This window comes from Callorhinus ursinus, unplaced genomic scaffold (assembly GCF_003265705.2).
Source record: "Callorhinus ursinus isolate GAN/ISIS: 27379988/994484 unplaced genomic scaffold, GSC_fseal_2.0 scaffold44, whole genome shotgun sequence".
Lineage (NCBI taxonomy): Eukaryota > Metazoa > Chordata > Mammalia > Carnivora > Otariidae > Callorhinus > Callorhinus ursinus.
The window spans coordinates 1,081,086-1,091,722 of NW_027397106.1; the positions used below are offsets into that span (position 1 = coordinate 1,081,086).

General features: G+C 51.5%; 1 protein-coding gene across 1 annotated transcript; it reads left to right on the forward strand.

Annotated features, from left to right (window-relative positions):
* The first annotated feature begins 1,034 nt into the window (after nt 1-1,034).
* GPR84 (G protein-coupled receptor 84) lies at nt 1,035-3,091 on the forward strand. The gene is made up of 2 exons (XM_025883060.2): nt 1,035-1,143; nt 1,690-3,091. The coding sequence occupies exon 2, from the start codon at nt 1,698-1,700 to the stop codon at nt 2,877-2,879; it is 1,182 nt and encodes a 393-aa protein (XP_025738845.1). The 5' UTR covers nt 1,035-1,143; nt 1,690-1,697; the 3' UTR covers nt 2,880-3,091.
* Nucleotides 3,092-10,637: the final 7,546 nt, after the last annotated feature.

Sequence of the window (10,637 nt, forward strand, 5' to 3'; positions counted from 1 at the left end):
AAAACTGGGAGTCATCCTAGTCGTCCCTCTTCCTAAAACTTCATCCAATGCATCATTAGATAAATACTATTTCTTTTCTTTTTTTAAAAGATTTTATTTATTTATTTGACAGTGAGAGACACAGCGAGAGAGGGAACACAAGCAGGGGGAGTGGGAGAGGGAGAAGCAGGCTTCCCGCAGAGCAGGGAGCCCGATGCGGGACTCGATCCCAGGACCCTGGGATCATGACCTGAGCCAGAGGCAGTTGCTTAACCACTGAGCCACCCAGGTGTCCCTAAAAATAAATAAATTAATAAAAAAAAAAAACTGATGGCGGCCCCAGATTTGGTCCGTAAGCCAAAGTTTGCTGACCCCTACTTTAGAGAATCAATTAAACATGTATATATTTACATATCTTATATTTACATATCTATGTCCCCTGCTAGACTATGTGTAAGCCCATGTACATTACCTTCTTGTATCCCCAGTGTCTAGCTCAGAGTCCAGTGCATAGTAGGCACTCAACATGCATTAGTTGAGTGAACAGATGAATGAATGTTTGAACAGTGGCCTGCGCCCCTGTGTGGAGTGAAGCCAGAATCCTGGATGCTTCTTTTCCCACCTTTCTTCATCTGGCTCCTTTTATCAGATGTGTTAGGGTATCACATGCCCCCCACCCCCGATCTGAACCATCTCTGAGTCCCAGAGAGAAAAAAGGCAGTGCTCCCTCCTAACAAACTCAAGGCTTCTAGGGTGTCCACAGCTGCTCCTGAAACTTGGTTTTCTCTTTGGCCCCTAGAGAAGTGGCCCAGATATTCTGATGGTTTGTCTGTCTCCACGCCTGGATAATTCTTGGCAACGAACTTATAAGTGTCCTGCTATGCAAAGAGGGGAAGGAAACAGAGGTTAGGTCTTTAGGAAGGAGTGAAACAGCCTTGGTGTTAGTACCGGTGGATTTTCGACACAGAGGCCCAGATTGCACTAGCCAAAGCAAAGGGAGGTAAGGGAGGAAGTGGCCGAGGTTGGGTAACTAGGGGATTTCTTATTCAGTTTAGTATAAGACCATGTCTCGAAACCTGACTGTCCACCAGAAAGAAAAGACTGCTCTTCAAATGAGTTGGACTTCTCTCCACTGGAGTGAGAACTGAAGACTGGGAGACCCAGGTGAGTACTTTTTGTGGTGGGTGTACCTTTACTTTCTCTGTCTCCTCTTCTCCCAGGTGATAAAAATAGGAAAACAAAACAAAACACCTGAGGCCTGTGTGTGTGTAACAGACAAGGGCAGGGGGGACTATAGTAGCATCCTGAATAGAGAGGGGGGACTCCTGGGTGGTCTTAGGGGAAAGGGAAAAGATTAGAAAGTCAGAGGGTGTTAGGGTTACTGAGAATATCTGGATGGATATTGAAGAGGCCTGAAGTTTGGAATGGACAGACACAGAGATATTTAGATAAGAATTTGGGGAAATTAGAGAGAATCTGTGAGAATGGGAAAGGACTACGGAGCCTAAGGAGAGGACTGGGAATCTCAGCAAGGGTTGAGGATGCAGAGGCCTGGCAATGGCTCAGGAGGCTTGGTGAGCTTCTAAAACAGTTCAGGTGTCCAGGGGCCCAGAACTGTTCAAGAGATCTAAGTCCAAGGCCAGGTTCTGACTCCTTCTTCCCCTTACTCTTTTTTTTTTTTTCTTCCCCTTACTCTTTCCGCCTCTTTAGCCTCCATCATGCAGAACAACTCCGTCACCAACTTCTCCTGCTACCATGAGTCTGTATTGGGCTATCGTTATGTTGCAGTTAGCTGGGGGGTGGTGGTAGCTGTGACAGGCACCGTGGGCAACGGGCTCACCCTGCTGGCCTTGGCCATCCTGCCCAAGCTCCGTACCCGCTTCAACCTGCTCATCGCCAACCTCACAGTGGCTGATCTGTTGTACTGCACCCTTCTCCAGCCCTTCTCTGTGGACACCTACCTCCACCTGCAGTGGCGCACTGGTGCCACCTTCTGCAGAATCTTTGGGTTCCTCCTCTTTGCATCCAATGCTGTCTCCATCCTCACCCTCTGCCTTATTGCCCTGGCACGTTACCTCCTTATTGCCCACCCTATGCTCTTTCCCCAAGTTTTCAGTGCCAAGGGGATACTGCTGGCATTGGTGAGCACCTGGGTGGTGGGCATGGCCAGCTTTGCCCCTCTCTGGCCTATCTATACGTTGGTGCCTGTAGTCTGCACCTGCAGTTTTGACCGCAGCCGAGGCCGGCCCTATACCACCATCCTCATGGGCATCTACTTTGTGCTGGGGCTCAGCAGTGTTGGCATCTTCTATTGCCTCATCCATCGCCAGGTGCAGCGAGCAGCACAGGCGCTGGATCAGTACAAGCAGTCCAGTGTCCAGTCCAACCACGTGGCTGAGACAGAGGCTATACCCAGTCATTTCCAGGAGCTGGACAACAAGCTGGCCTCAGAAAGGCCCAGTGAGGGGATTTCGTCAGAGCCAGTCAGTTCTGCCACCACCCAGACCATGGAATGGGACTCATCAGAAGTGGGGAACCAGCACAGCAGGGAGGTAGCTAAACACATGGCAGAGAAAAGCCATCCAGAAGCACCAGCCGAGACCAGGCCAACTAAAAGAGCCCAGAGAACTCAGGAACCCCCATCAGAGTTTGGGAAGGTGACTCGGATGTGTTTTGCTGTGTTCCTCTGTTTTGCCCTGAGCTACATCCCCTTCTTGCTGCTCAACATCCTGGACGCCAACACCGCCGCTCCTCGTGTTGTCCACATGCTCGCTGCCAATCTCACCTGGCTCAATGGTTGCATCAACCCCGTGCTCTATGCAGCCATGAACCGTCAGTTCCGTCAAGCCTATGGCTCCCTCCTAAAACGAAGGCCCCAGAGTTTCCGTAGGCTCCATTAGAACTGTGTCCCCAGTCACCAGAATCCAAGAATGATGCCTCCAGAACTAAAGTGGCCAGCTGGTAGGGAGTAGGTGAAAGTAAGACCTGTGGGCATTTTCACAGACAACTTTCCCCCCACTCTCAAACCAGGCTTCTCCATCCCTTGATCAATGCTTCAGCTCTAGATTGCCCAAGGTGCATTATTATTAATAAATGAATTCTATCCTTTTAATGCTCAGGTGTGGTCTTTGGGGAATAATAGGCCAGCACTGGTTGCAGCTGGAACCTAACAGTTGAGAGTTTGGGGGGTACCTATGTCATAGCAGGGTTAGGAAGCACAGCCTTCAACTGAGGGGTTTCCAAGTATAAAACATGAGTTGGTTTAAGAGGATCCACCTGTCTTTTTGTTTAACTTCCCAGAAACGGCCTCTGCCCCTAACGACTGCTGCCAAGATCACCCCATCCAAGCAAACAGTTTTATTGAACTCAGAAAAGTTTTGTAATCCAGCTTTGATAGCCACTCCAATGAGTCCAGACCCCCAACCCTTGCCCTATCCAAAGAGAATAGTCTTGGAAGAAGGACGCCTTGCTCTGTGGAAATGAGCTGAGCTAAGCTGAAGCAATGGCAGACAGGGAGGGGTTCCAGCTACCCTAGCATTCACAAAGGTCAGAGCTAAATCAGCTGAAGTCCTGGCCCCTCACTTTCCCCAGACTTGTTCTTGTTATCCTGGGTTATGAGAGCAGAACAGAGACTCTAGTTAAGAGAGTTCAGGGGTCCAGCTGAGGGGAGACCATATCATTCCCTTCCTCTAGCATGACCCACATCCTGTCAGCCCAGCCACCCACATGTGTGAACTTAAAGATAAGTACCTGTGTCCACCAGGTGACGCTGGTTCTCTGTGTTTCCTTTTTGGTGTCCCTGTTGAGGACAGAAGGTGTCAGAGGGACTGGGAGCCCACAGACCACCTCCCACTCAGCCAGCAACGGTGATGACCCAGAGATCCGCACCTCTCTCTTTTCCCCAAAGCTTAGGGGGAAAAGTAATGAATTAGACACTTATTATTCATGAGATATTTATTGTCTATTTAGTTGGGGTTGGGGGAGCAGGGTGGGCACTGTGCAGGCACTGAAATGTGAGAGTCATCATGACAGTAATGCTGCTCTGGCCACATGCTATCCCCTCCCTGCTCCCAAGTCCATGTTTTGAGGGAAACAAAGTGAAGACCAGAGAGATTCAGACAAGGACAGAGACAAGCAGAGTCGGGGTGGACAGATCAATGTCTTCACATTCAACACACTTCCAAGTCCCAGGAACCCTGTGTCCTAATCCAGAACATGTATTTCTGAGAGTTCTTCCACAAAAATCACAGCAGCCTAAACTGAGTCAAGTTCAGGCTGCTGAGGCAGGGGCCCAGACAGGTGGGGTGAACAGCAGAACCAATAAAGAACATTAGCCATTAGCCAGAGAGCGTAGAGACAAGAGTTCCAGTCAAGGCTTTCCGATAATTAGCTCTGTGAATCTGAGCAGGATCCTGGACCATCTGGGCCACAGGTTTTATCATACAAAGTTCGGGGTGGGGTGCAGTCTTACCATGTGCCCAGTGCTGTCCTAAACCCTATATATTATTTCATGTAATTCTTACAAAATTTACCATGAAGTATTTATTATAATCACATTTCTACAAATGAAAAAATTGAAGCACAAAGAGGTCAAGGAGTTTGTCCAAAGTGGAAGAACTAACAAATGGTATGACCATGATTTGAGGGCAGAGTATCACTTCAGCCCACATGTCTAACCACCACAGGACACCTGCCTTTCTAAAACTAGAATCAAGTTGACAGATAATCTCTAAAAGTCCTTCCTGCTTAGCCCTTCTTAGATTCTGAAAATTGACAGTTCTCTGAGGGGCTGTAAAAGGGCTCGCTTTTCATATTCCTTGGAGGCAAGTAGAAAGGAGCAGCAATAGAGATTGAAGTTAGACCTAAGGGGGGACTTCCCAATTATCGATCGCTGGAAAAAATGACTCACGGGACACAGGAGGAAACTCGGGAGTCTGAGACCAGAGAGGCCAGATCTTAGCAAAAAAAAAAAAAACAACCCCCTCCCCTCTCACCCTCCACGGCCCACGCACACACACCGCCTCTAATTTCGATAAAAACCTAGGAAAAAGAGGCGGAAGAAAAGCAAGGTTCTCAGGCTCTCTCCTGTCGGTGTGCATGGCGCGTCTGTGTCCACGCACGAGGTCTCTCACGGTGCGGCGCTCACGCGTGTCTCGGGGAAGTGTCTGTATTTGGGGGCCCTCGTGAGTGTGAGTCAGTGTCTGTCTCTCTTTGTCTTTTTATCTCTGTCAGTCTCCCGCGCGAGCCCGGGCTCTATCGCTGACTTTCTGACGCTATCTCTCAGAGCTTCTCTTTGTCTCTCTCCATCTGTCCGTCTCTCCTGTAGGCTGTCTTCATCTCTTGTACCTCTGTTATCGCCTTTTTTCTCCTAAACTCCTCTCTCCCTCCTCCCCACCTCCCCACCTCCCCTCCCCGCTCTCCCCGCGTCCCCTCCCCAGTCCCCCGCCCCGGCCGTTCTTGCTCGCTCGCACGCTCTCTCTCTCTTTCGCTGTCTCTCGCAGGCAGATTTATGGTCAGCCCAGGGCTTCTCATTGGTCAAATGCTGACAGCACTTGATTTAACGCCTCCTCTCATTGGCTGAGCTTGACAGGCCGATTTACGAGTCACTCTACCATTGGCCAAACAGCCTTGGCCCTGATTTATGGCTCAGTGGCTGCGGGGAAGGGGGGGCGCAGCTGGGGAGTGAGGATGCCCCTCCCCTCGCCACCGCTTCCGTCTCCGTCTCCGTCTCCCCTGCTTTCTCCTCTTTCTCTCCCTCCCCTCAAGGAACCGCGCTCACTGTACCTGTTCCTCAGCCCCCTCCTCCCTTCTCTTTTATCCCTCGGGAGGAGAATTGGGGTGTGGTGGTGGGGGGGATCCGAAGCAGAGGATGGGAACTGGAGGGGTAAACATGGGTGGGGGAGATCAGAGGGGTAGGGGTGGGGTGACAGTAGAGTAGGGAGAGAAGATTGAAGAGGGAGAGAGAATGAACTGAAAAGCGAAGGTGAAACTGAGGGTTTCAAAGGGGGTGACGGGAAAAAAGGAAGGCTAAGGAGAAAAGAGAGACTGAGGGACAGGAAGAAGGGGATCTGAGGAGAAGAAAGGAGAGACTGAAAAGACAGGGCGCATTTGAAGGGGCAAATGGGCTGAAGCGAGGGGAGATCCGGGAACTGGGAGACTTCTTTTCAAACCTCACTATCCAGACTGAATAAGAGACTGAAATTTCCCTTCAGACAATGGCCCTGAAGAGGAAGAGGCTTAGAGGAGCAAAGGCGCAATAGAGAGGTCAGAGAGAGGGGCAGGGAAGGAGAACTGGAAAGTAATGGCGAAGAAAAGGGGGAGAAGGATGGAGAACTAAAGGAGAAGACAGAACTAAGGTTGGGGGGGGCGTGTAGTGAGAAAAGACTAATCCCCACAGGAACTACTGAGAGAAATAATGCCTACTCCTCCTAAGAAGACCTATAGGCGCCTGCATGGGGTCAAGTCCGGCGCCCCCCCCTTACCCCCCCATGTTCTACTTCAAGGCTGCGGTGGGCTCCCCTCTCTCTACACGTCACTCCTCCCCCTTGCCCACCTCCCCAGTTAAATTTATGAGTTCAGGGCTGGCCTTCAGGAATTAGGAATATTTATGCTTCTTTGAGAGTGAGGTTTGGAAGGTGATAAATAAGGGGCCGTGGTGGGGGGGGTGCAGCTGGGGGCTCCTATTTTTAGCGTGACCACTTTCCCAAGGCCCCCACCCACCAGTTCCCTCTCATCCTGAGCCAGAGGAGGTATCGCTGAGGGAGGTGGGGAATGGGTTTCAGATATCAGGAAGGGGGTTTGACTACCCTGGGGAACCCCTCAGAGGACTGCAGATCTTTGCAGCAGAAAGGATTGAAGGCAGATGGGGGAGGAACTTTCCAAGTATCCTGGCATTCTTATAGCCCCTAGAGTGCAGTTACAGCATTTCTGCAGAAGATGGAGAGAAATGGGGAGAAGCCAGTTTCCCCTCTGCTCCCCTAAGCTCAGTTGCTGAGAAATAGGGGAGAAGAGCCAGGAAATTCAGAGGCAGGATCTCTGGCATGTCACCTCCCTCATAGGGAGAGGAAGATTTGAAATCCCCCACCCCCCACAGACCACTACCTGGGTCCCTGGGAAAGAAGGCTAGGAATGTGGGGCTCAGGGCATCTCCTAGGAGTCTCGGCCTCCAACCTGTCCACCCCCACTGCTGGCTGAGAATTAAAAACAGCCAGTAGTTCTTGATACTCCCTGCCCTGGGCCTCCAGGAAATGAGGGAGGGAGAGGATCTATTCCATGATCCACATGCCTTCTCCAGCCCTCAGCTCGCAGAACCATGCGTTTGTGACCCCCACCCCAGTCAGAGGGCTTGCTCTGGGCTTGGGTAGGTAGTGAACAAAGATAGGGATTAGTGGGATGGTGGGGGGGGTTGTCTAAAGAGAAGAAAGAGAGCTGGAGAAGAGCTGCCCCCTCCCCACATACTGTGCCCTCCATTCACTATGGCTTTAGCAAGGATGGCCACAGTGCCTGCATGCAAGCACACACACCAGACTCTGCTGCCTGGAGTGGGAGAAGGGAGGGAGAGAAGGGTCTAGACTGGCCCTTTAAGAGCCACTTAGGGTCAGAAAGCCTGGGCTACAGAGAGGGGAAAGGAGCTGATGTCAGAAGACGGATGGGCAGCAAGATGGGGATTGATGCTAATGGGGGAGTTAAAGCTAAGTACTCAGACACTCAGAGGGCAGAACTGCAGATCTGTCTTCCTTATGCTCACCCCCCCACACACACCAAACCAAGGCTGTAAATCTGCCTTCTCAATTGGGGGAAGGGGGAGCGAGGAAAAACGAGATGCTCTTTTCCCTTTTCCTGTTTTTTCCTTAACCTGTGCCATCCCCCACCCCAATTCCTTTGTCCTCTCCCAATCTATGACCCTTCTCCCCTAAAATTTCCAATTTTTTACTTTCCATCAGGAATTGAGGTAGTAATTTCAGCTTGTAGAAGGAAACCACAAGAAGGTCTCCTTCGCCAAATACCGGGTGGGAAGGGGTTGGTGGGATTGTGGTGAGAAGCCAGTAAGCTGGAAGCTCCCAGTTGCCTCAGTTTCTCTTCCTTCCACCCTCCTTTCACTTGGAGGTAACTCTAGCAGCCTTCTCCCAGGACAGTAGAGGAAAGGCAGGATGTGGGATGTTGGGCGCCAGGAGTTGGAATGAGTGTGGGAGCTTCAGAGTGGGTTTGTGGAGCCCTCTGACATACTGAGATGCTAGAGGGGCTAGTGGGCCTCCAAGGGCAGGTAGGGAAGCTGCAGGAGCTGTCCACAGAAAGATATACGGTCTGGTTTCTCGGAAACTCCTGGATCATACTGTTCCTTCTCCTTGACCACGTACCCTGCCTGCTGAGTAGAGACAATTTCGGGCCAATAGTCTTTTTATTGTAAGGGCAGGGTCCAGCTGCTCCTCATACCTCTCAGGAGGCAGTTGGGGATCTCAGGGAGGAAGGCCCTCTCAGAAGGGTTGGAGCTAGTAAGGCTTGGGGAATTCCATGTCTTCCTTTACTTTCCAGTAAGTCTTTCAGTATCCATAATGACATTTCTCTTTCTCTGCTGGCACTCAGGGCCTATTCTGGAGAAGTCCTTCTATATTAGAGGAAGTCCCTCTCCATTTCATCTGTCACAGTGCTAAACCTGAACTCCTTTCTAGTCCTGGAAACAACTGCTGCCTGATTGCTCCCTGGTTTCCAAATCCTCCTCAGTATCCATAAGAGAAAGACCCTCTCTTCCCTCTTCCCAGGTTTTCCTTCAGAGGCCTAAAATCACCTCGAGGCCATCCCCTCTCTGTTTCTCAAGTCTTCAGGGACTAGGGAGAGAGCAAAGTTGGGAGTGAGAAAAGTTGGAGGTTGTGAGCCAGAGCCACTGGAACCCAGGCTCCCAGCCTCCCAGCATCTGGCCAAGTACTCCCTCCCATCCCAGGGAGGTCAACCATTGCCCTCAGCCCTGGTCTCTGGCTGCTTCTCTGTCCTGATGATAAATCCTGTCTTTGTCTCCCACTCAAACCAGGGGCCCCAGGCGGCTGGGGGTCAGAGGCTGGGGGAGGGGTCAGCATGGAGGGTGGAGTGGGGGGAGACACAAGGAAAGTGGGAGGAGAAGATGGACAGGAGCAGCTGGTGAGCAGGCACTGGGGGTGGGCAGCGAGGGGATGGGGCCTCTTGATTCTACAGATCCTGACTACACATTCCAGCAGGCCAACATTCCCAGTAAGCAAGCCAGGATTCTTATGATGTGGAAGTACCTTGGGAATGACCCCTGGGAAATCAGAAATACTGGGAGAGGGGGGTTGGTGTGGGGTGCCTCAAGGAAGGAAGCTACTGGAAGAAATGAGAATATTGTGAGAATCAAACTTATCCCCCCCCAGACCCCTACACAAATGTGCTGTGCACAAACACTGAGACAGACAGACAGACACACATGCATGCACACATCCAAGATTTATGGCCCATCAGCATGAGGGAGCCCAGGAGAGCCAGCCTGCCCCTCGGCTGGCCCCTCCCCAGCTGCCTTCTCTTGCTGTCTTTCCCATCTCCATCTCTCCACTCTTTTCTCTTCCCAGATTTGCTGCTCTTTACTTGTGTCAGTTTCTCTTACTCTCCCAGTTCATTACGCTGGCTTTCTGCTAACTCTCAGCCTCTGCCTCTTTGTCTTTCAGTCACTTTTTCTCTCTCACTGTGCTTCTCTACCTTACTCCCCCCTCTCCTGTTTCCTTGGACCCTCCATCTGTCCTGACTCTGCTGCTCTTCAGCCCAAGAATTCCCCAGTACCTCAACTGCCACCCAGCCTCAGAGTGATAGGAAGGAGAAAAGAGGCTCTGAATGAGGCCCTGCTTTGGTGGGAGGTCTGGGACCATAATGTGTTATGATATGGGATGGAAGGGGGGACAGGGAAGCCAGATGACCAGGAGAGAAGCTCAACTAAGGGAGAAAAGATGAAAGGATGGAAGAGAGAAAAGACACAAAGAGCAAACACTAAGGAGAGGAGGGTAAAAACTAAAGGTTCCCTTTAAGTGTATTTTGGGTCAGTCTGAATGGGAGGAGCTGAGGGGCATCTACTGAGTCATTGTGAGACCCAGATCCAGCAAGAGCATCTGGAGACCCAGCCAGAGAAACAAAGATGTGATGTCCACCAGGCAGCCACAGTTCTGGGCTCTCTCGCCTACCTGAGTTCTCACAGACCTTTCTCCTCTGCAGACAGTCTTGGAGTGCTGGTTCCCTCCCCACCCACCTCCTCCTCCCCTAACACCTCCCCTCACCACCAGTGCAAATGACATCAGCTCTGATGGCCACTGTCCTCAGCCCTGCTGATGTACTCTCTCACGGGTGAAAGAGGCCAATCACCTCTGCCCCATCCATTCATTCTCCAGCCCAGGAGCTGGGGCTTATACATGCCAGCACCCCAGGGTGGAGTAGGAGGTGGCTGTACCAGGAAGCCATCTGCAGGACACGGTGGAAAAAAAAAGGGGAGCCTGGGCACCAGGGGAAGGGAGAGGAGCTGGAAGGGGGCACTTGAGGAAGAGGGGCTGCAGCACTAAATCACCCTGTGGGGGGGCTTGCTCTGCCTGAGCTCAGTGGGGTGGGTAAAGGATAGACATTTGGGGAGGGGGAAAGAAGAATGGGGGAATCGCCACATCTGGCAGGCA